Source organism: Sphaeramia orbicularis, chromosome 10 (assembly GCF_902148855.1).
Source record: "Sphaeramia orbicularis chromosome 10, fSphaOr1.1, whole genome shotgun sequence".
NCBI lineage: Eukaryota > Metazoa > Chordata > Actinopteri > Kurtiformes > Apogonidae > Sphaeramia > Sphaeramia orbicularis.
Window position 1 is genome coordinate 49558052 of NC_043966.1, and position 26614 is coordinate 49584665.

Here is a 26614-nt window from a genome sequence, read left to right on the forward strand (position 1 = left end):
ACTGTAGGACACATACACTCACACAGTTCACATTACACTTCTACCCTTTACACAGACTCACCGTTTTGCACAGACTCATTCATTGTACAGACTCTCTAAACACTCTCTCTTGCACTGACTGCTTGTGGAATTTAAAGTATTTTTTACTATTGTGTTTTTACGACTGTTTTTTAAGTTTGGGATACTGCTGGAACCTGTAAATTTCCATATGGGATGAATAAAGTATCTATCTATCTATCTATCTATCTAGTTCTTATTCATCCTTATTTAGCTTATCCACCACTACGTTCAACTCCTCTCGCATTATAGTACGTGTCAGGACTAAGAGTTCGTCCGTGTTGCACTCCACATCTGCCATGTTACCTGCTCCCACCTGTTGCAACACTTCTTCACCTTGTTACCTGCTCCCACCTGTTGCAACACTTCTTCACCTTGTTACCTGCTCCCACCTGTTGCAACACTTCTTCACCTTGTTTTGACTGTACTTAGGCTTTTTGTGCGGCGTAGCACAGCATAAAGTCTCTTACATGTGGCAAGTTTACATTAAATCACTTTTTTTTTCATGAATATATTTATTGTCCTTTTTCATTGTTTTATAAGAACAAGCAAAAAAAAAAAAAAAAAAAAAAAAAAAACATAACACATCAAAACAATCCCTACCACCCCCCACCCACACAATAGCATCCACTCCCGTGCAACAAAACATACTTGACAGACAATTTAAATTGACTATACAGAGAAGTCTTTTAAAAATTGCAAAAAAGGTGTCCAAATCTTATAAAAGTCTTTGATCTTTCCTTTAGCCTGGTACGTCAGCTTTTCCATTGCCAGGTCAGAAGACATTTCTTTAATCCATTGGTTCACTGTAGGTCCTTGAATATCGTTCCATCTCAAAGAAATGACTCGTTTGGCTTGTAATAAAAATTTAAAAGTTTCCTTTTTCCTCCAATTGTTTGAAACTGCTCAGGGAAGATGTGCAAAATACAACATTTTGGATCCACAGGAATAACACATTCTGTAAATCTATAAATTAAATTAAGAGTCTCTTTCCAAAAATTCTGAAGTTTCTCACAGGTCCACATACAATGAAACAAAGTGCCTATTTCCTTATTACACTTAGTACAAATGCCAGGAATGTTAGGATTAAAACGGTGTAGTTTTACTAGGGTGACATATGTTCTAAATAACCATTTGTACTGTAATAGTCTGAACCTGGTGTTAATTGTTTGTGTTTGGGCTATAAGACAGGCCCTCTCCCAATCCTCTACAGATATTTCTGTTTGAAGGTCATTTTTCCAAGCTGATAAATGAGAGAGAGAATTGTCCTTCATACCTGCCAACAGCACATCATAAAATTTTGACAGAAGACCTTTGTTATGACTATGGTTCTTTGTAATACTTTCAATAGTAGATAGAGAAGGTTCTAATGTAGATTTAATTTGTGTAATTATGTAATTCCTTATTTGTAAATATTTTTTTAAAAAATGTTTCCTCAGCAAATTATATTTATCTATTAATTGTTCAAAAGACATTACAGAGCCCTCTCTATATAGATTTTTATTTTACATAATCCCTTTTCTTTCCAACATCTAAATCCCATGTCAGCTCTTCCAGGTTTAAAGTTGTGATTCCCCCAGATTGGTGAAGAGCATGAAAGCCCATGAGATTCGTTTAAAAAGTGGTGAGCTTGGTGCCAAACAGATATAGTATTTCTGAGAAAAGGGTTTTGAGTATTTTTTTCCAACATTTTAGTTTGTGCAGAATAAAGGTATAATTGTATTGGTAGTGTTAATGAGTAGTTTTCTGTGTTTATCCAGGATGGGGCCTCTGTGGTACAGAAGTATTGTGTGGCCGTGCTGAGTTGGGCAGCCCAATAATAAAGTTTCAGATTGGGTAGTCTAAGCCCACCATGGTCATATGGAAGGTACAGCAGAGAAAGACATAACCTTGGGCGTTTATTGTTCCATATAAATCTTGTTAAGTTTTTCTTCGATGTAGAGAAAAAGGTGGCCGGAAGAGGGAGCGCAACAGACTGAAAAAGGTATAGAAATTTTGGCAGAATAGACATCTTAATAATATTAATTCGTCCAAACATTGAAATTGGTAATGCATTCCATTTCTCTAGAGATTCCAACACATTTTGTAAAACAGAGTTATAATTTGTAGGCACAGTCTTATTAATGTCAGGTGTTATTTTAATTCCCAAATATGCAAAACCATCAGGGGTAAAAGTAAATTGTGACTGTATAGAAGGATTATTTCTCTCTTGCTTATTTAATAGTAGTAGAGCACTTTTCCTTTTGTTAATTTTGTAGCCACAGAACTCACCAAATGTTTCAAGAAGTTTTGGAAGCGCTTTCAGAGATTTATCTAAATTTGTTGAAAATAAAACATCATCTGCAAAGAGGGCCAGCCGATGTTCAGTTTCACCAATCCAAATACCTGAGATCTCAGGGGACTGGCGAATAGCCATAGCGAGAGGTTCAATCACAAATACAAATAAGAGAGGGGACAGTGGGCATCCTTGGCATGTGGATCTGCAAAGGTTGACTGATGTTGAAATTTGATTATTTGTTGATATTTTAATCTGTGGGTCTGTATATAATAATTTAATCCATTTAATGTACTTTTCTCCAAAGCCGAATCTTTTAAGAGTTTCAAAGAGATATCTCCATTCAATCTTATCAAACGCCTTTTCGGCATCTAATGACAGGAAGGCGTGGTCACTAGCATTGTGTTTTGCACATATGTTTAATAGCCTTCATGTATTGTGGTATGCTTGTCTACCAAGCACAAATCCATTCTGATCTTTCACAATTAAAGTGGGAATGTGTGACTCAGTTCTTCTGGCCAAGGTTTTGCAGAGAATCTTAGTGTCACATGACATTAAAGATATGGGGCAATATGAGCCCACTTCTGAGGCAGACTTACCGGGCTTCAGAAGAACTTAAATAACTGCTGATCTCAGTGATTCTGGAAGACTGCCTTTTTCATAGGAATCGTTAAACACTTCAAGAAGTTGGGGAAGCAGTTTCCCTGAAAATGTTTTGTAAATTTCTATAGGTAGGCCATCTGGCCCAGGTGCTTTACCACTGTTCATATGTTTTAGTACCTCTGTCAGTTCTTCAATACTCAGGTTTTTTTCAATACCCATTTTAACTTCTTCTGTTAATATTGGGAATTGAAGTCGGTTTAGAAAGCTGTTTTGTTTCTCTGTATTATCTGGATATTCTGATTTGTATAGATCTTCATAATATTCGGAGAGTGCTTTATTTATATCAAGAGGATCGATAAGTTGCTCTCCACTTTCTAGTGTAACTGAATTAATTGTTCTTTTAGTCTGAATTTTCTTAATTCTCCATGATAGAAGTTTACCTGCCTTCTCACCCTGATCAGAATAAGATTGTTTCAGCCATGATAAACTGGTGGCTATTTTGTTTGTAGTAAGTTCATTATATTTGGCTTTTAATAGAAGCAGCTTTTCTTGTTTTTCTATAACATTACTATGGTACAAATCTTGTTCTAATGCTTTTATTTCTTTTTCAAGGGCATCTAATTGTTCATAATGTGTCTTGGTTTTATATTTAGTGTATCTTATAATTTCCCCTCTTATATAAGCTTTAAATGCTTCCCACCTCACTGATGCACTTGTCTGATTTGTATTTATAGAGAAGTATTCATTTATTTTTTTTATCCAAAAATTCTACAAACTCTGGAAGTTGAAGCCATTTGGCCTGAAAACGAAATGGTGGTGAGGATGAGAACACTGGTCAACAACAAATTTATTGTTTAAGTTTTTTGAGCTGATTTAGGATAATTTTGGTGCGCTGAATCCAAAAATCACATTAATTTTGCTCAATCACGTCAACTTTCTGAACTATGCTACATACTGGCTTTTTAACATTTTTGCTTACATTTATGGGCATTTCCACATCATATGATACAAAATTCTTTCATATTTCTTGCAATAAATGAGTTCTGAAGATTTTACTTTTGCCAATTTATGATTAATGTTTTTTTTAATATTACAGGTGAATGAAATGGCTTCGACTAGACGGTCTTGCAAAAATAAGCCTGACGTATTGTGCTACTTCTGCGGTGAATACACCATTGTACCTAACAGGAATCCTGTTCGAAAATGATTTTTTTTTTCTCTTAAAACCTATTTTGGGTGAGAACTATATTAAAAATCAACTGATAAAGTCACAAAAATGCAATCAATTTTGTGAGAAGATCAAATTTTTCAAAATCCAATTAGCAAAAAAACCTGACCTGATTGAGAAAAACAGATGTCATTTTTGGATTTAGCAGTGCAAAATGGTCCTAATTCAGTTGAAAAAACCTAGACAACTTGCAAAAAAATTTTTTTGTAACCCAGTGGAATATATTAAACATCTGTATAGATAATGACATGGGAGCATGGTCAGATAGTAATATACTGTCATACCAACAAGTTGTTACTTTTGACAATATTCCAACTGATATTAAAAAAAAAAATCTATCCGTGAATATGTTTTATATGTATTAGAGAGACATGAGGATTCTCTGTTCTCAGGGTTCAAATGTCTCCAAATGTCAATTAGATTTAGATCAGTCAAAGTTTTTGAGAACCTTTCTTGCTTGTTGGTGAGTATTATCTATACCGGTTGACCGATCTTTTACTGGATGTAATGCACAGTTAAAATCACCCCCAATTATATAATGTCCACTATAAGAGGACAGGGTAAGAAATAAGTGCCGGTAGAAAGAGGAATCATCTCCATTACCTGCATATACTGACATCAGGTTAACCTGAGCAGAAATTATAGTACCATTCAAAATAATAAATCTCCCTGATGGATCCGCATATTTATTTTTTAACTGAAACGGAATTGATTGATAAATTGCTATTAGCACCCCTCTTGCATGTGAGTTGAAAAAGGCTGAGAAGACCTGTCCGTGCCACCTGTTTTGAAATCTGTTCATATCTTTTTTCACTAAATGAGTTTCCTGAAGAAACACTATTTTGGATCTCATCTATTTAATTCTGCCCAATACCTGTTTAAGTTTCACCAATTTATTCAAACCTCTTACATTCCAGCTAAAGATTATTACCTCTGACCTATCCTTCATACCTCAGTAAAGTGTATATTTTAGTTTGACTTAAAGAGATGCTTTGCCATGGTTGTATTTGTTGTCTGTACAGAAAACTACATCGATTAACAAGGACATTTTTTGTGACAAAGCACTGAGAGAAGACTACCACCCTAAAAACCCATGTACATTTCCCCAAACGAAATGCATCTATTAACCCCCTTAAACAACTAAAATTTAGTTATGTAGTACATTACATCCACACTACAGGTGGTAACATATGAGTGTGCACACATCCTTGCATATACAACAGGCTCACTAACAAATGAAACGTCTAACGGTCGTCCCTCAGAAGCTTTAGGAAGCGTATTGAAATAAAAAGTACAAAGTAAGCAAAATAAATAGAGATGGGACTTTTAAATTTTTTATGTCCATTAATTGGATTTCTCGCCACACAGAAACAAAACAAAAAATATATATATTTCAAATATGTAGATTTTAAACAATCAGGTTCATTCCGTTTTTTTTCCCCTCTAACATGTATAATTATAGCGTCCTAGAATATAAAAAAAAACAAAAACCATGTAACAATGTAAAAGCCATCCATTTGTGAAATATGGTGTAAACATACCTTGTATCAACCTAGAGTAAGATCATTTCTTACGCGTTTGGAGTTCAGTTCCTTTTTGAACATGGAGCAGGTTATATCCTCTGAATGTAGTCTTCTGCCTCTTTCACAATCTTAAAGATGAGATGTTTGTCGTCATGTGTGATGATCAGATGAGCCGGGTAGAGTATGCCATATCTGATATCCATGGCCCGGAGCTGGGTCTTCACTCCATCGAACCGTCGCTGCCACTCCCGTGTCTGTGCTGACAGGTCTGGGAAGCTCACCCGCTGGTTTCCATATTTCACCTCCTTCATTTTGCTGGCCGCTCTCAGTGCCTTCTCACGGTCTCTGTAGTTCAAAAACTTCACAAAAACTGTTCTGGGTCGGGAGCGCTGGCTTGGGTTCACATGACCTATCCTGTGTGCCCGTTTGATGACCGGAGCCGTGGTGAAGGCTTCACCCAGTGCTTTCGGAAGCCAATCCTCCAGGAATTTACACATATTGGAGCCTTCTGTCTTTTCGGGGAGGCCGACGAGTCTCAGATTAGAGCACCTTCCTCAATCTTCTTGATCTTGGATTTTATCCTTTAATTTGCCCACCGTTTGCTCTAGTTGTTTAATTTTTTACTGAACAGCAACCATATCCTCTTCAGTCTGGGAGATTCTTTCTTCAGCTTCCCCAATTCTCTTTGACTGTGACATTACTTCTCCTTTAATACTGTTAATAGATTCCAACATATCATTGGATTTTTTTCACAAAATCTTCCTTAAGCAAGTGAATTTTCGTCAGTATTTCGCTGTTCGTCGGCGCAGCAGTAGCTTCTCTCTCATCTCCATCCGGAGCATTAGTCGGATCTGCAGCGCTATCTGTAGCACTCTTAGCATTAGCGCTAGCGGTGCTGTTAGCGGCGGGGCTAACTGTGTTGGTTTGCACCGCTGTTTTAAACGATAGCTGACCAAGTTTCTGATTTTTAGATGGCATAGTCTCTTTTTTGTATCTCCCAAGATTTTTACCATGAAATAACAGTGTTGTCGACCGTCTTCATAAGGATTCTTTCCAGGATCTCAGAGTGAGCCAAGTTCATGTGTCCTCTCACCAACACGCCATCTTGGATCTCCCATTACATCACTTTTTAAATTGATTAAGCATCACAACGTAGTCAAATTGTCAGAGCTCAGTGTCATCCCCGTCTGCTCAGCTCCTGCGCATGCTCAATCGCAATCAAAGACTTAAGATTTTCACACAAAATTCCAGGCTTTTCAAGGTCTGGAAAAAAGTGTTACAAATTTCCATACTTTAAGACTTTCAAGACATGCACAAACGCCCTGAGTTACAGTACATCATCTGTATGGATTTAAAACCAGAGACTACATCTATAATTATTTTGTAACCCGCACTTTCTGTTTTTCTGATGACTTATCCATTTAGTCCCTATATTTCAACACAAATATTTGTAGTTCCTATTACTAACATTTTCAAAACAGGCTGGTTACTTTGTTTCAATCCAACTCTGCAAAAATAATCCACATAAATTCAATCCCTATATCACAGTAGGTGTGTTTTTTTTCCTCCCTACACATAGTGGTGCTGTGTACCTCAGCTTCCATGGCCTCCTTCAGTTTGAGGGTATGTCGTATCACTGCCTGTAGAGCCGCTTCCTGGGCTCCGATGGCCTGTAGTGTAGCTTTAGCTGAGCTGCCCAGTGAGTCCTCCAGAGTAGTTGAGACAGCTGGAAAACAGGATTTTAATTTTGATATTTGAACATTTGCTTTTTTTCCCCCAACTAAACAGTGTAAAGCAATGTCCAGGCTTTACTAGTGTGTATTATGGGATGTCAGCATTGCTGTGATATGGCTAGCAGGTGTCAAGTCTGATTCTTAAGAGTCTATCAACAGTCAGGGTAGGGCTGCACGATTTTGGTAAAAAATAAAATCCAGATTTTTTCCTCTAAAAACTCGATTTTTCATTTGGGTCATTCCATATGAAATCAACAGATTTTAAGAAAATTTCCCACCTGACCCTCTCAGATTTTTCTAAATTTTTACATACTTACAGAACATTATATTTGATGGGAAAGAAGTAGGTAGGGGGTACCCTAAAATTGCGACCAAAATTAAGACTTGAAATTTTTGGCTATTTTCAGGCTTCTATAACTTCTGAACAACAAGAGCTAGAGGTCTGAAAATTTCAGAATCATTTCACAGGAATCAATAGTCCTAAGAAATGTGAAAATATTTACTTAAAATTTATAATTGCATGTTACAGAGAATGACAAAGTTGAGATTTTATCCATCGCGAACTTCCAAAATGCTACATTTGGCCACTCATTACACATAAACTAATCATCATATTCATTAAAAATTTTATGTGCTATATCTTGGCTACTTAGGGAATGGATCTGTGTAAAATGAAGGTCCTATGTTATGTTATGTATGATATATGAACAGCTTAAAATCAAAAATATCTGTCCGACCTTCGTATTCAAAGGTCAATATCAGCATGTGGGATAGGTAGTATCACAAAATAAAAGACACCATGTGAAAGTACAGGGATTGCCCTAAATTTTGACACCAAGCACAACTTGCTTCTATAAATCCCATATTTTAGCCATTTGGAAAACATCCATATTTAATTTGAACATTTAACATAGAAGGATGTATAGAAGCAAGTTGTGCTTGGTGTCAAAATTTAGGGCAATTCCTATACTTTCACACGGTGTCTTTTACTTTTAAATTTTGACACCAAGCACAACTTGCTTCTATAAATCCTTCTATGTTAAATGTTCAAATTAAATATGGACATTTTGGGCGTACGTATGTACGCCCAAATACGTATATAAAAATTTAGAAAAATCTGAGAGGGTCAGGTGGGGACCACTTGATGAAATTATATGGAATGACCCATTTGCACTCAAAACATTTTCCACAGTCAAGACACAGAGGGAGTGAACTGATAAGGACTGACAACAACTGAAGGACAGAAGGCCTCTCTGTGTCTCTTATCCTCACGCACGAACTTCCCAAGGACTCACCTAACACTCATGCATGCTCCCCCCTCCCTTCTCCCATCCCCTCTGCCCTCATCCTCTTTCTTTCCTCCTGTCCCCCACACTCCCACCAAATCCACTGAAAAAGTTGCTACACGTGACCACGTGTACTGTGTTTATAATGTATGATGTCTTACGTATGTGCTTGCATTATCCTCTCTGTTCTTTCAATGTAACTTTCAAAGAAGGAGGTCTGTGGTGGCGCACTAAGTTTGCAGCAGCTCGATGCCCCTAACATCAATCTTAATTTCGTTTGATGTACTGTACATTGTGCTGTGCTGTCAAATGACAATAAAAGCTACTCTGATTCTGATTTTAATTGCAGAATCCATGCGTGAAGTCACGGCTTATACTGCTGTAAGTACTGCGGGCTCATTAGCAGATTTAACGTCTGTGGTCATTACACAGACTTCTGTGAAAGACCGCTGTCACTGATAGGAGGAAGAGCCTACGGTAGCCCGCAGGCGCGGCCCGTAGACATGAGAAAGATGAAATCAATATGACGATTTCCCTTTTTTAAAAATCGTCCTAATTAAAAAATCCGATTTCGATTTAAAATCGATTAATCATGCAGCCCTAAGTAAGGGTGTCAATTTACTTTCATGTGCAGAAGTTTGTGTAAAGTGTTTTGATATGAATATAAAGTCATGATGTTCAGATGGATGGGAGTGAGGTGAGAATGGTCCCGGTGACTGTTGGAGGTAAACAAGTTACGGACATGTGTTTCATCATCGTTCATGTTCACTTTATCACGTTAAGTGCTATTTAACTGTATGTTTGACTGTTGAAATGAGAAGAGCCCAGACACCCGCATCATACATTTAAAAATTCTGTAACTGTAAAAAGTATTTAATAATCCTAATGCGCTGAAGTGTGACTTATTATTAAAGCTCTATTTGCTTTTTCCAGGGCTGTGGATGTTGAGTATATGTTTAACAGTTGGGTGTGTGGGTTCATACATGCAAGGATGTCCTGCTCCTCCTGGTCTTGTTGGGCCAGTATAGCAGCCACCTCTTCCACCGGACGCTCTTTCAGTGGTTCTGCAGCCACAGCTGCTTTGGTTTCAGGGTGAACTTCTGCTGCCACTGGGGTGTCCTTGCCTTCATGGCACTCTTTGCATTCTACAGGGCAAACAGAAGTTACAGTTGAGCATATGGTGGGGGGTAAGTCACCAATATTACTGTGAATGGGAGCAGTTAAAAAGTGCATTTTGATAATACGCTGGGGCTTCAAAAAGTTCGTGGAAAAAAGACAGTTGGAAAAACTTTTTAAGTTATGTTTATTTTTCAGCATATGCTCCATCTAGGTCAGTACACTTCTATAGCCATTAATACCAGCCTTTAAGTCTATCTGTGTAAAACTGAGGGCCATGCCATTTAAACCATGTCAAAGCTATGTTCTTTTTCCACAAACTTTTTGAAGCCACCTCGTACTAACATGATACTAATTTGACTATTTCAATAAAAAAAAAAAATTAATAAAGGGGGACTATTTTCAGGTTCTTACTACACATTTCCCATTGGTTGAAGTACTACACAGAGTACATACTGCATAGCAACAGTGGAATGAACCGCTGAACCTGAGCATGAGGGAAATTTGAGCTGGAGTTCAAGGCTCATCCTTACAGGGATTCAAGTCCCATTTAATAAACACACAGACAATAATTAATACCATCAGATATCACAACTAACAGATACAACCACAGTTCTTCATGGTCCCCTAGTAAACTTGTGCTCTGTATAAGTCATTATGTGCAGTAATGATGCTTGGTGTCATTACCATCAACAGGTGGTGCTGCTGCCTCTGTGTCACATGGAGCAGGGACGGACTGGACCTCACTGATGGCTGAAATAATATGACCTGCCTCTGCAGAAGCCTCTGCTTGACACCGGTAGAATACACAAAAGTACAGATTGATAACGATACATAGACCTTACAGACCTTGATAAACCTTTTAATAAACTCAAAGAACAGAAGGCCTGCTGGGGGAGACAGAACACAGAACAGAGCCATCATTGGCAATCACACTGTTCTATTAAAACAGTTCCATTCAGGAGGCCAAAAACTACCTGAAATATCATCAGAAAACACAAGAGTCATCTTTAGTGGGTGTCACAGAGCTATGTCATTACAATGAAAACCCCTAAAAACTGAAATACCATTATCCTACAAAAGACATCTAATGTAATCCATTCATTACACTGCAAATTTTGATTATTTACTTAACAGATTTTGTCCATAAAATAGCAGACCGTGACAAGAGAAAAATTTAAAAAAAATCACTCAAAGATAGTAAAAATGTTGAAGAACAAGAAAAACATATCTGGAGTACATTAAATGCATTTCAGAAGGTGGGAATTTTTGGCCTTTACCTGATAAAGATGTAAGGTAATTAGGAATTTGCTAACAATTCAACAGTCAAAGAGTAGCTGCATTAGAGCTGGGAAATATGTCAAAAAAATTAAATCATGTTATGGATAATTTACTGTTTTAATGGTTTGTTTATGGGCAAACATGAGCTTTCTCTTTTTACAATTATACAGCATGTATGACTGGAAAACACAATTACCATTAATATATTACAAGGGAAAAAAACATTACATCTTTAATTTTTGTTGAGTCTTCAGAGGAATAATCTTGACTTTTTGATTTAGGAATTTTCTCAGGAAGCAAAATGTATTAATCTGATTATTTGACATATTGCCCAGCCCTAAGCTACAGTCAAAGCATATTTACAGTCAAAGAATATTTCTAATAATTAACTATACATGGTCATCATAGCTCTAAGGACTACTGCTACCACTGCTGCTTACCTTGAGAGGTCTCTGTGGTGGTGATGAGGTGTGGTGGAGTGGGGGGGAAGCATACAATTTAACAAATCAAAAAATAATCTCAAAGAAAATACAACTGTTAATTGAATTTGAGACTTGAGGTAAAGCGGAATCCAGTCTTACACTAATAAGTGAACAGTCCCATTCTAATATTTTGTCCATGTGTATGAGTCAGACTTAATTGAAGATGGACACACCTCAGCTTTTTACACACTTCTCCAACGTTTGTAAACACATATGAATTTAAGACTGGTCCAAAATGATACTAAATTTTTATTGAAAAATATGATTTGTTCCTGGGGAAGTAGCACCAAACTCCACAACCATGTATGCATGTGTTCCACAAACAATCTTAACTGAACACTTTAAGTTGAACCCAAGTCCATATTCTAGGTGAAAATGATGTGCTCTTACCCAGTGTTGGTGGATTTCCCAACAGTGGCAGGAGGGGGTGTTATGGATCTATCTTCATATACTATCTTATGGTAGATATCTACTATAAAGATAAATAAATGTATAAATATATATCAAAGTAATTAAGAATTCCGTCCCAGTTGAGCTGAGCTGTTGCTCAGTTTTTCCAACTGCACTGCAGCCATGTCCAGTATTTCCTAGATCGGACACTTACCCTCTATACTCTGTGCAGTCGGTGGTGGGACAACGCTTGGACTCTCCGCTGTGTCTTTGACCTTTTTCTCTGTCTTGGCTTTAGGCACTTTCACTTGCTTTTCCATCATACTGGGAGGCTGAACCAACTCCATCTAAAACACAAAAACAACAGTCACTGGGATATCAGAAGCTTCCCTCTAATATTTCCACTTGATCTTCCTATGTGATGGTTATTGAACCACAATGGTGAGACATCAGCCTATACATGGAGAATGTTTGATGCTACGAAAAGATTGTTTGATTGTTGACAAGGCTCTGTGGTTTATATCACTGAGTTGCAAATCATACTCAAGGTTTTTGTCATTTGAGCAAAAAAGGTTAACTATTAGTGCTCGCTCTTCTTCATTCACTTTGTATGCTGCTCGATCATTACCTTAAGACACTGGACCAGATATAAAATGATAGCCACTCAGTTTGTTAGATGTGCCCACAGGGAACATGTACAAAACACAAATGTTAAGGTTAGGATAAAGTTACCCTAACCTACAGGAAACACAACCCTACTACTAACCCTACCCCCTAACTCTAGCCTCTAAAAAAACACTACCCTACTACTAACCCTAACTTTTAACCCTTATTCCTAACCTCTATAAAACACTAATAACACTAACCCTTAATCCTAACCCCTACAAAACACAACCCTACTATTAACCCTAATCTCTACCAAACACAACTCTACTGTTAACCCTAACCTCTACTAAACACAACCCTACTACTAACCCAAACCGTTAACCCTAACCTCTACAAAGCAAAACCCTACTAACCCTAATTAAACACAACCCTACTACTAACCCTAACCTCCAAGAAACACAACCCTACTACTAACCCTAACCTGTACAAAGCACAACCCTACTACTAACTCTAATCCGTAACCTCTATAAAACACAACCCTACTAATAACCCTAACCGTTAACCCCAACCTCTACAAAACACAACCCAACTACAAACTGTAACTAAACACAACCTTATGACTAATCCTAACCCCCTAACCTTTAAAAAACACAACCATACTACTAACCCTCACTTTTCCAAAATACAACCCTACTACTAACCCCAACCCTTACAAAACACAGCCCGACTACTAACCCTACCTAAACACAACCCTATTACTATCCCTACTCCCTAACCCTAAATTCTACAAAACACAACCCTACTACTAACTAGACACTTGAGTCTCAACTTCCTGTCCGGCTCTACTTTGGCTCACTTGAGAATGCCGGCAGAGAGGTAACAGAGAAGACTAAAGGGAGAGAAAAGGGTGAGAGAAATGTACCTAAGCAAGAATAAATTTAATGAATATTTTGCTCAGGCCTGTAAAAATGACGTAATGTTAACATCAATGTTAATAATGCAATGTTAGCAACAGTAACGTTTAATGCTAGTGATACAAAGTTTCACCTTCAAAAGTCCTTTTGCTTATTCCATTTATTCCATTTGTTTATTACTGCTGGTAATACATATACATGGTGTAGTAACCAATGTCCAAAATATGGTATACCATCAAACTTCATAGGACTGCAATGTTTACCAGACTAATTACAACCTCCAACATAATCATGTTTAATGCTTTTGAGCTACATGTTTAGATGACTGTTTCAAATATTCTCAGCTTGATCACACTATTCGGGTTGGGGTTAAAAGTACACCTACCATTGTATCATGTGGTCATTAGGGCTGGGTATCATGGCCAATTTTCATAATCAATTCAGTGTTGATTCATAAGGTTCTGAATCGATTAATCACGATTTGATTTGATTCAATCCAATATCAATTCGATTCAGTATTAATTGATTCAGATTAATTTAGTGATACCAAAGTACAATTTTGAGTTGTAACCTGATTATTTGACTACCGCAGTCATGCAACACATCAATACTAGGATCAATATTGATATTAGAAAGGAAATAAATATGACACTTCAGCAGTAAATAGCTGAATCTGCTCTTAAATTATGAACAAGACAGAAACATTGCCATGTACTACAGTGGCTCAGAACGGACTTCTTTGTCATCTTTATTCTGTTTTATGGCCGGCAACTTCTACTCGCTTGCAGGGGGGGGGGGCTGTGATTGGAGTGGGAGTGGGGTTGCACTCCCTGATTGTTGGTGGTCGGAGTGGGGCTAGGGGGGCGCTCCAGGGAGGAGGAGGGGTAGCGTAGCAGTTGGCCATTGTTGCTTTACTATTCCTCTAATTCCATACTCAGGCATATAGGTGATAGTATGGATCCAAGTTAATATTCCAAGAACGGCCGGCTTCCACAACTTGCCTCGGAGAACCTCCGCACGGCCAGTATCTTCACACTGTGGGTTCGAGTTTGAGGCGGGGAAGACCTCCAGTGGAGGGATTTTCCCCAACCGTCCTCTATGTCTTTTCTGCGCCAGAGCCGTCACGAGCGAAACCAAGTCTTCTCCAGGCATTCGCAAGACAGAGCCGCCCGCGCTTCCGCGTACTTCCGGTCCTGCTCTGAAAAAAAAATCAATCTCACCCACTATTAATAGATTATGCAAAATTAAAACGAAATCAATCTAAGATCGGTCAAATCGATTTTTTTACCCAGCCCTAATGGTCATGTATGTAAACTTGACGAGGAACACATAGTAGTTTCAACAGTTTACTGAACATGCTGACCTGTTTCTTTATAGGTGAGCTGGAGTCTTGGGGAGCAGGTCCCAGAGTTATACCCAATAGCCAGTCGGCGTATGGAACGTTTTTCTCCACCGATGATCTGAACTTGTGGTTCCATTTGGCGTAGAGTACTGTTCCTCCAATACCACTACTGACAGTTAATAAACCTGCCGCAACCACTTTAGCAGCACTGCTGTGATGGAAAGAACAGCAAAGGGTTTTGATCATGTGATAACAAACACCACCAAGGAATTCCCAGATATGTCTCTGTTTTTTTTGAGTAAAAGAATTATCACATGAGAGCTGCACGTGATGAAAGCTGAACATCGCTGTACACTCAAACTTATGTACTGGGTGATTCTCTGAATTCGGTGCCTTTTGTGTCCCACTGGTTTACCCTAAATATTTTCACATACAGTAAACCACAAAATGCATTGTTAAGTCAGAAATGGAAAGGCCCATGTGTCTTTGACTATAACACACAAACATACTGTGAAAATCATGTTTTTTTTTGTTTTTTTTTATTGATTGCTGAAAGTGTAGAGGTCAGCCAAATATGCATGTCCCAAGTGACTAAAGTTATATTTTTATTGGATTTAAAACCAAGAGTAAACAGTTGTATGCCGAAGTTTTTTATATTGATGAAATGACCTGATTTTTTACTTCAACCTACATAAATGAAATCTGAGAAAAACACACAATTTACTAATAAAATATCATTATTTAATCGTGTCCCTCAGTTTCACTCAACCCCGTAACAGAACACCAATTCCCCCCTTTTTAAACATAAAGGTTCAGTCCAATTTCCTCAGCACCCAGGAAGTGACATCACTCAAGTCTTCTCCAACTGACACTGTAAAGAGAGGTAGGTGTTAACATGCTTTCTTTCCTGTATTTCATTGTCAGACTGGCATTGTCAAGCTCACCCGTTCAACCCTGTTACGTATATGAATGATATTTAATATTTTTTTGGAAAAATCAAATGATAATATTGGTAAAATATATTACATTCTTGTTTTCCTCATGCCATGTGGTGTCCAGCTAATGGAGATTTGTGGCTACTTTCAGCTAAAATCATCAACCCCGTAACATTCAACTCCGTAACAAAAAATGCTGTTACGGGATTGAATCATTGTTATGGAGCTGAAGATTGGACTGTTCTTACTCTGTTATGTCATTTCATGTTCATTATTTTCAAATATGGGAAAGTCCAACGCAGAAAGGCAAAGAGAGTACAGGGCGAGAATAAATTCAGATCCTGAGAAAAGGGGAGAATATCTCAGGAGGGAGCGTGCACGCTGGAAAAGTTTTATTAGTTCAAGATTTTAGAGAAGCTTACTTAAGTTTTTGTTTAGAGAATACAACAATGTATGTTTTTTATTCATTCATTAATTGATAATTCAATAAAGTTCATTTTAATTTGCTTAAATGTTGGATTTCATTCAACCCTGTTACAGTGTGTTCAACCCCGTTACATTGTGCTCAACCCTGTTACTTGATACATTTTTATATTTTTTTTGATAACAACTAATAGAAGATAAATGTTTGTTAAAATGTTAACAGCGCTTAGGGGACAAGTAGAAAATATATGGAAGCCCTATCTAATTTGAAGGTATAAGTATTTTTTCATGATTTATGAAGACCAATTGTACATCAAATACCATATCGTAATATTAACTCAAATAAAAATTTGTTAGAATAAAATAAAATACACTTACGATGAGTTATTTTACACAAGGGACAGGTGTTCCCCAAGACACAGAGAGAATTAGTTTGAATATGTTTTAGGATAATATTCACACTGAAGCCAAAATGTCCTGTTATAGGGTTGACTTTAATACACCATATATGACAAACACAATCATAATACTGAATGACATTTAATGCCTAAGGTGGGAAAACATGTTTTTACAGAGGTTCAAGTAATCCTTCACCAAATGGACTGCCTGTTGTTGCTAGGCAGCGGCATCGGCATGGTGCGACTCTACGATATGGACGCCAAGAAGAATCTTCAAAAACATAGTCATTTATGTTTTTTTTTCCAGCAACCATAGACCCCAAATGGCACCGAATTCAGAGAATCACCCTATTAAAGGTTAATGAGTGAGTGTTTCCAAACTGTGTGTTCATGTATTACCTGGTCTCTCCAGCTGTGTAGTGCCGGGAATGCTGCAGACCATTTAAAGGAGACCTCCCATAGTTCTTCTGAACAAATGGAGAGAGATAGGGAGAATGAGCAGGGCAGAAAACACGAGGATGAGCAGAATTACTACAAAGCCACAGGTCTGGAACACACTCATAACCAGCGTCTTAAACCTGGGGTTGCCAGTTGAAAACCACTGACATGACACCACTCACTGGAAATGATGGTGTTTGGTTTTGTTAAAATGGGACACAGAAACAAATCCTGGGTCTGCTAAACTTACTTTGTGATACTGGTGACATCCATGGGAGACCTGAACCATGGACTCTAACTGTGTGGACAAGTGTGGCAAAAATATAAAATGTCCCTCCTTATTCTGGATTTCAACTTTTTGTATTTTTTTTTATATTAGTTCATCATTGTATGTTTGAGATGGAAAAGTTACACATTTCCAAATGATCAGTAAGCTGTGATTTTATCGAACAACCTCCAGATATACGTTGGTTAAAAATCAATAACTGATGTAAAAATCAATGTGAAGGCCATGAAAACCACACAACTATCACCACATCCCAGGGCTGCAGCTGCTCCACAGTCCACTCTTTTTCAACTTTCTTTTTTAATATTTTTGGACACTTGTCTGTTCTCGCATTTTCAAAGTTTTACGGTGAATTTTCCTATTATCCCCAAGTCTGCCACAAACTTCACCCATGCAAATTTGAGAAGATTCCAGATTACTGTAAACAGCAATTTGGCATGAACTGGACTAATGAACTTATCCTCCTCAGACCTAGTGTTAGTGTAGTACCCTGAGACACCCTATGATTAGTCTCTTCAGTGTCTTTGTCTCAAATCTGACAGGTTTACTCTCTAGTTTTGTGAACTTCTTAAAAGATACAACTTAGGAATGAAAATATCAGCTTTAAATAGTGGATTTACAATCAATTTTGCGTCAATCAAGAGAACTAAATTAGTTTATGGTCTTTCTTGTAATATTTGAAAATTATTTCTAGGTCACTCTATATCCGTCACCATATATTAAGAATTTACAATTAAACCGGTCATTAATATTTAAATAGTTCTGCTCCCAAAACGGCTCATTTTGTGAGGTACTTACAGAATTTTCTATTACTTTTCCAAACCTTTTGACGACATTACTTAAATCCATGACCTTTTCAGGCCTGAGAGGTCTTGGGGGGGGGTTAGTACTTGAGTTGTAGGGGGGGCGGCTGACAGCACCCTAACCAAAGGAAAACCTTGCAATAGAATACAGGCCTGCAAGATCCTTTGAAATCCTCCACAAGTGTTGACTATTTTTTTTTTACACGTTTATACTGAGAGAATGATGTCACTGTAACAAAAGAAAGTGTTTGCAATAGTGATTAAGTAATTCATCTAAATAGTCTTTACAGACATGTCCGTGTGCACTGCAAGCTAAACCTGAGACCGCTTCTCCTGTCTCCATGACATGTCATTTGCTATCTGAACGAATGGGAGCTATTAGCTCATACCTGACAGTTTTTTCCATCGGACCTTTCCTCATTAGAACTAATTGTTTAGACTTAATTTTAAAGAGCAGAATTTGTTTTACCCCTGGGTCACTGCTAAACCGTCATGGCACCTTGGTGCCACGGTGCCATGACGGTTCAGCACTGTCTGTGGGTCACTGAATGACAACTGCTAAGCTAACACTGAGCTCGAGATGTTAGCCGCGGTGGTGTACGTCCGCCGGGGAGGACGGGCTCTTACCGGAGCTGTGGCTTTAGCTCCTCTCAGACAAGCCCTCAGCATGATCCTCAAACACTTGTCCAACCAGTCCTACTCAGTTTACCCGAACAAAATAGCAGCGACTCTCTTCGTCTTCTCCTGCGACTTTTTCTCCCCCTTTTCTTCTTCTTCGTTTAGTTTTAATGGCAGTTGGCAAGCCAATTTATTGGAGCATTACCGCCACCAACTGGACTGGAGTGTGAACAGAGATTTGGAAGAGAAAAAACAACAAAACGAACAAAAAAAAAAACCCTAAATCCTTCCTATAATATCGATATCCCTTAAATACTCTAGAATATATTTATATGTGCATCCAAATTGACTCCCAAGAAGCCCCTGCAAAAAAAAATCTGTATTTTTCAGTTTCTTTAGCGCTTTAAATAATTTTCCACGTTGTACTGAATATGCCCTACACTCCAATAATGTATGTTTCACAGATTCTACCTCACTGCACTTGCTGCATACACCTGTTGGATGTTTTCGTATTAAATGTAAAGACTGATTTAATCCAATGTGTCCTATCCTAAGTCATGTTATGATTCTTTCATTTTCCTGATTTCACCCTCCAATCCTACCTTTTCCTATTTGTGAGTTTATGTTATACAGAGGTCTACCTGTTTCACTCCCGTCCCAATACTCCTGCCATATTTTATACATTTGCTTTTTAATATAACTTTTCATTTCAGCCCTACTGATAGAAGTCTGAAAGCCTACATCCTTATTCTTCAATGCTAGTTTGGCCAGTTGATCTACTTTCTCATTACCTTCTAACCCTACATGAGCAGGTACCCAAATAAATCTTATTTCACAATCTCTCTTTTGGAGATGATATAATTCACTCAAAATTTCAAACAGAATGTCTTGCCTACATCCCAACTTTCCACTTTTCAAACAAGATAGAGCTGAGAGGCTATCAGATACAATAACTACATCCTGCTCTGAATTCTCTTCTACCCACTGTAAAGCTGTTCTAATTGCCAAAAGTTCTACAGTAAAAACTGATAAATGATCTGATGCCCTTTCTTTAATCGCTACATCATGACTAGGAATGAAAACTGCTGCTGCCGTTTTCCCTGATTCCGGCTGTTTTGATCCATCCGTATAAATAATAGTTTTCCCCACACAGTGCTGGTCAATATATCTCTGAACTGCAACTTGTGTATGAACCTTATGTGTTTTTTGTTTTATAACCTGATGCAGATTTATGTCTATATGCAATGTTTTAAAAAGCCAAAGAGGTATGTTTGATATAGGGACAATAGGGCAGTACTTGAAATTGCACAAACCCAAACTCTCTGCTTTAGCTTGGCCAAACCATCCAAAATTTCTAAAATTTGATTCATTATGTTCCCAACAGTCTTCTAGCACTTTCTTGATTGGATGTGAACTTTTATGCCCCCGAATTCCAACCTAGTACGCCATTGACAGACTAACTCTTCTGATCCTAAGTGGCATCTCTCCCATTTCCACCTGCAATGCAGTAACGGGTGATGTTTTAAAAGAGCCACTACAAATTCTCAAAGCCTCTGCTTGTTCTCTGTCCAGTTTTTCTAGATTAGATTCAGCTGCTGATATATAAACTATGCTCTCATAATCCAATACCGCTCTCTCTAAATCCCAATATATTTGAAGTAATGATTTCCTACTAGCTCCCCATCCTTGCCCTGTCAAGCAACACAGTAAGTTATTTACTTTCCTACACTTGTTCGTAGTTCTATTAATATGTTCTTCCCATGTCAATTTTTCATCCATCCATACCCCAAGGAACCTAACTTCCTTTACCCGCTCTATTGGTTGTTTATACAACTCCAAAGACACTGTCTTATGCCGCTTGGAGAAACAAATGACTTGAGTCTTTCCTACTGACAGCTTAAACCCCCAGTTAGTTGCCCACTGCTCTACCTTGTTAACTGATAATTGCATTTTCTGTGTAATATAATTGAGATTTCGAGCTCTTATCTGTAAAGCTTCATCATCTGCAAATAAGGACTTCCCAATTTTACTGTCTACATTTGAAAAAATATCATTGATTATTATACTGAATAGTATTGGACTATATACACTCCCTTGTGGCGTTCCATTCTCTACTGAGTACTCATTGGAGAACTCTGTCCCCACCTTGACTTGAATAGTTCTATCAAATAAAAAACTAAGAACCCAATTATACAACCGCCCTCTTATGCCTAGTGAATATAGTTTGATTAATAACCCTCCCTTCCATATCATATCATAAGCTTTTTCTATATCAAAGAAGACTGCTATCACTGATTCCTTATTAGTTTGAGCTTTTCTTATGTTGGATTCTAGGCATAAAACAGAGTCCATAGTATTTCGCCCTCTACGAAACCCACTTTGATATGGAGATAGAAGATCTTCCCTCTCTATTAAGTATGTTAATCTTTCAGTGACAATTCTTTCCATCACCTCAACTGATATGAGATGTTAGAGCAATTGGTCTGTAACTGGATGGATCTGATGTTTTTTTCCCTGGCTTTAGTACCGGAACAATAACTGCATGTTTCCATGCTGTAGGGATTACCCCTGTTTCCCAAACTTCATTAAGTAGATTTAACATTAACATGCTAGACGTACCACTCATGTGATCTAGCATAGCATAACTTACCCCATCCTTTCCAGGTGCAGACTGGCGAGCACTGGAGACTGCCCTTTTTAATTCGACCAAGGTAATCGGTTGATCTAATACCTCTTCTGGTCCCTCCCTCTTCTCAGTTATCCACCAATATTCCTTTAGAATGTTCTTCCTTAATAGCCCTTACTTCCTCAGAAAGGTTTTCTGAACTGTGAATTTTCACAAATGTTTTAGCTAATAATTCAGTCTTTTCCAGGTCCCTAACTGCTGTTACATCTCCGTCTACAAGAACTGGAAGTACATAATTCCTTCTAATCCCATTCATCCTCCTAATTGTGTTCCATATATCTGTCAATTTAGTTTCTCTCCCTTTTTTATTACAAAATTGCCTCTAATATGATCTTTTTACAGTTCTAATCGTTCTCCTTACTACTGCTTGCGCCTTTTTATATTCAATAAGAGTGCTAAATGAATGATGCCTTTTTATCTGTCTAATTGCCTTATTTCTAAGTTTAATAGCATTACTACACTCCTTATTCCACCATGGCACAACCTTACCATGTCTAACCCCTGAACTTATCCGTATTGCTCCCTCAGCTCCTTTGTTTATTGCCATCACAATTTCTTTATTATGTTTAGTTACATCCAATATACTTTCCTTAATAAAACTTACACTTTCCCTTTCTATCTGTAGTTCAAATAACCCCCAATTAGCCCCTTTCAAGTTCCATCTTGCCACTTTCTTTACCCCCGCTTGTTGGATTTCTACCCCAATTTTTGTGATTATTGGGTAATGATCACTACCTATGGTTGTCTCATTCAGCACCTTCCAAGTACTTATTGCTGCCAATTCACATGCAACCAAAGTTAAATCAACGACTATTTCTGTGTTAGTTGTAATGTTGTATCTTGTGCCACTGCCATCATTTGTCACATCAGCCTCCAGACTTTAGTCTGGGTTTGTCTGTTTTGTCTGTCATTTCCCGTTTTATTTTGTTAAGTCCTCCTCATGTGTCATGTCTGGTGTCTTTGCTTCCTGTTCCCCATTACTCCCACCTGTGTGATTACCTTTCCCCGCCCTGATTTGCTACACCTGTGTCTCATTTTCTCCCCTCCCTCTTGTGTATTTAAGCCCTGTGTTTCCCTTTATCCTGTGGCAGTTTGTATTCTCCTCTGTGTGATACTTACCAGCGTTTTTGGATCCTGTTTGTCTGTTTGCCTGTTTTTGACCCGGATTGCCTTTTTGACTCCTGCCTTTTTGTCCAACCCTTGTCTGTGCCTCTGCCTCCAACTGATTCTACGTGTGTTCGACCTTCAACCTGATTTACTGTTATGTGAGCCTGCCTGTTCCTAATGTCCTGTTGCCCATCCGTTTGTCTTCCCGTGTATGACCTGGTTTGGACTCTGACAGTTCTTTGTTTTTCCCTAGTCGGGTTACCAACACGTGTTACCGGTCTGGGCGGTGAAGCCCAATCTCTGTTCCTGTCTCTGGATCCTGTGAAGAGTCCGGGACCCATTGTTTCCAAGGATCTGCTTATTAATTCTGTCTGTGAATTGTCATTTATTATTGTGTTTAATAAACGCAGTGAACTTTTACGTCTGTCTCCGGGTCTTGCAATTGGGTTCAGTTTCCGTACTCAGATCATTACAGTATTGAGATACACTAGCCCTTTATCCTCTATAAATTTCCCTACCATCAACCCATTGCAATCAGTTTTCCTACTTCCCCGTACTGTATTGTGAGCATTAAAATCCCCGCACCAAACTACTTTATCATTTTGAACCCTTTCCCCGACTGTTTCCAGAGTATCTACACTTAACTTACCACATGGGTTATAATAATTAACTATGACCAATTTATTCTCCTCTGCCCATACTTTCACCATTATATACTCATTCCCTTTCCCTATATCCCATATTGAGTACCTCAGCCCATCCTTTATAAATATTATCACACCTCCCCCATTTCCTGAATCCCTGTCTCTCCTAACTGCCTTATATCCCTTTATAACAAAGTCTAACTGCGGTTTTAACCAGGTTCCCTGAACACATAATACATGTGTCTTATTTTGTAACTCTGCAATAAAACTCTTAAATTCCTGTCCATTGGCTATTAAACTCCTCGCATTCCATTGCAAAATTATGAGTACACTGTAACAAATTTCTGTAAATTAACGGTGAATTTCCTACTGTATCTTACTGTTTTTGATAAAAATTGTAAAATACTGTTAAATAGCCATCCCCACATGTAAATTAACAGTAAATGCTTGGTAATAACAACAAACTGGAATTTAACAGTATAAAACAGTATTTTCTGTCACGCGGTCGAGATAGGCACCACATTCCTTCGTAAATCTTGTCACTATCCATCATCATCTTGATTATAATTGTGAACTTATGTTTTTGTTTTGATGATACCCAATCTTTATTAATCCAACTTTTCACATTACGTCATTTTTGAGTGACAAGTGTGACCTGAACCTGACGTTTGACATCAGTTCTGGGCAGTAGGCTACGTGTTCTTCAACCGAAGAGGTAATGTTATTTTTATCTCCGAAACTGTCGGTGTCCAGTATTGTTTTGTTTGCATGATTATGAACTGAGGTGGAGTTAGCAGCGGGTTGGATATTCGACAGACATTCAAAACCCATCGCTTTAGAGACTATCAATAAATTACTGCTCTTAATGTTTTTCTTCAATAGATTCTCAGTCATGTGACCCAGAGACTCCAAATCAGTCTCAAATTATTATAATAAAGAGGACCTTTAAGAAACACCCCTTAATATTTCTCTCCAGTCTATATTAATATTTTTTTATGAATATTATTCATATTTTTTAATAAAAATGTCTGTTTTTCTTCAATAGCTTCTCAGTCATGTGACCCAGAGACTCATAATCAGGCTCAAATTATTATAATAAAGAGGAACTTTAGGAAACACCACTTAAAATATCTCTCCAGTCCATATTAATATTTTTTATGAATATTATTCATATTTTTTAATAAAAATGTCTGTTTTTCTTCAATAGCTTCTCAGTCATGTGACCCAGAGACTCCAAATCAGTCTCAACTTATTATAATAAAGATGACCTTTAAGAAACACTACTTAATATTTCTCTCCAGTCTATATTAATATTTTTAATGAATATTATTCATATTTTTAAATAAAAATGTTTGTTTTTCTTCAATAGCTTCTTAGTCATGTGACCCAGAGACTCCAAATCAGTCTCAAATTATTATAATAAAGAGGAATTTTAAGAAACACCACTTAATATTTCTCTCCAGTCTATATTAATATTTTTATGAATATTATTCATATTTTTTTTAATAAAAAAATGTCTGTTTTTCTGCAATACCTTGTCAGTCATGTGACCCAGAGACTCCAAACCAGTCTCAAATTATTATAATAAAGAGGACCTTTAGGAAACACCACTTAATATTTCTTTCCAGTCTATATTAATATTTTTTTATGAATATTATTCATATTTTTTATGAAAAAATGTCTGTTCTTCTTCAATAGCTTCTTAGTCATGTGACCCAGAGACTCATAATCAGGCTCCAATTATTATAATAAAGAGGACCTTTAGGAAACACCACTTAAAATATCTCTCCAGTCCATATTTATTTTTATATATATTATTCATATTTTTTAATAAAAATGTATTTTTTTCTTCAATAGCTTCTCAGTCATGTGACCCAGAGACTCCAAATCAGTCTCAACTTATTATAATGAAGATGACCTTTAAGAAACACTACTTAATATTTCTCTCCAGTCTATATTAATATTTTTAATGAATATTATTCATATTTTTAAATAAAAATGTTTGTTTTTCTTCAATAGCTTCTTAGTCATGTGACCCAGAGACTCCAAATCAGTCTCAAATTATTATAATAAAGAGGACTTTTAAGAAACACCACTTAATATTTCTCTCCAGTCTATATTAATATTTTTTTATGAATATTATTCATAATTTTTTTTTTTATAAAAAAATGTCTGTTTTTCTGCAATACCTTGTCAGTCATGTGACCCAGAGACTCCAAACCAGTCTCAAATTATTATAATAAAGAGGACCTTTAGGAAACACCACTTAATATTTCTTTCCAGTCTATATTAATATTTTTTATGAATATTATTCATATTTTTTATGAAAAAATGTCTGTTCTTCTTCAATAGCTTCTTAGTCATGTCACCCAGAGACTCATAATCAGGCTCCAATTATTATAATAAAGAGGACCTTTAGGAAACACCACTTAAAATATCTCTCCAGTCCATATTAATATTTTTTATGAATATTATTCATATTTTTTAAATAAAAATGTCTTTTTTTCTTCAATAGCTTCTTAGTCATGTGACCCAGAGACTCCAAATCAGTCTCAAATTATTATAATAAAGAGGACCTTTAGGAAACACCACTTAACACTTCTCTCCAGTCTATATTAATATTTTTTTATGAATATTATTCATATTTTTTAATAAAAATGTCTGTTTTTCTTCAATAGCTTCTCAGTCATGTGACCCAGAGACTCCAAATCAGTCTCAACTTATTATAATAAAGAGGACCTTTAAGAAACACTACTTAATATTTCTCTCCAGTCTATATTAATATTTTTTTATGAATATTATTCATATTTTTTAATAAAAATGTTTGTTTTTCTTCAATAGCTTCTTAGTCATGTGACCCAGAGACTCCAAATCAGTCTCAAATTATTATAATAAAGAGGACTTTTAAGAAACACCACTTAATATTTCTCTCCAGTCTATATTAATATTTTTTATGAATATTATTCATATTTTTGTTACAAAAAATGTCTGTTTTTCTTCAATAGCTTCTCAGTCATGTGACCCAGAGACTCCAAATCAGTCTCAAATTATTATAATAAAGAGGAACTTTAGGAAACACCACTTAATATTTCTCTCCAGTCTATATTAATATTTTTTTATGAATATTATTCATATTTTTTAATAAAAATGTCTTTTTTTTTTACCTCAATAGCTTCTTAGTCATGTGACCCAGAGACTCCAAATGAGTCTCAAATTATTATAATAAAGAGGACCTTTAGGACACACCACTTAACATTTCTCTCCAGTCCATAATAATATTTTTTATGAATATCATTCATATTTTTTAATAAAAATGTCTGTTTTTCTTCAATAGCTTCTCAGTCATGTGACCCAGAGACTCCAAATCAGTCTCAACTCATTATAATAAAGAGGACCTTTAAGAAACACTCCTTAATATTTCTCTCCAGTCTATATTAATG

General features: G+C 36.9%; 1 protein-coding gene across 2 annotated transcripts in view; it reads right to left on the minus strand.

Moving 5' to 3' along the window:
- Positions 1-18905, minus strand: part of immt (inner membrane protein, mitochondrial (mitofilin)) — a 76271-nt gene extending 57366 nt beyond the window's left edge. The window contains exons 1-8 of one of the 2 annotated variants that reach the window (XM_030145272.1): positions 18747-18905; positions 16992-17059; positions 14858-15047; positions 12189-12321; positions 11543-11554; positions 10509-10607; positions 9689-9850; positions 7279-7412 (exon numbers count right to left, since the gene is read on the minus strand). In XM_030145272.1, the coding sequence (XP_030001132.1) occupies positions 7279-7412; positions 9689-9850; positions 10509-10607; positions 11543-11554; positions 12189-12321; positions 14858-15047; positions 16992-17059; positions 18747-18788 (840 nt within the window). In that variant the 5' untranslated portion in view covers positions 18789-18905. The remainder of the gene's footprint in view (positions 1-7278; positions 7413-9688; positions 9851-10508; positions 10608-11542; positions 11555-12188; positions 12322-14857; positions 15048-16991; positions 17060-18746) is intronic. The other variant, XM_030145273.1, reaches the window with a different exon arrangement.
- Positions 18906-26614: the final 7709 nt, after the last annotated feature.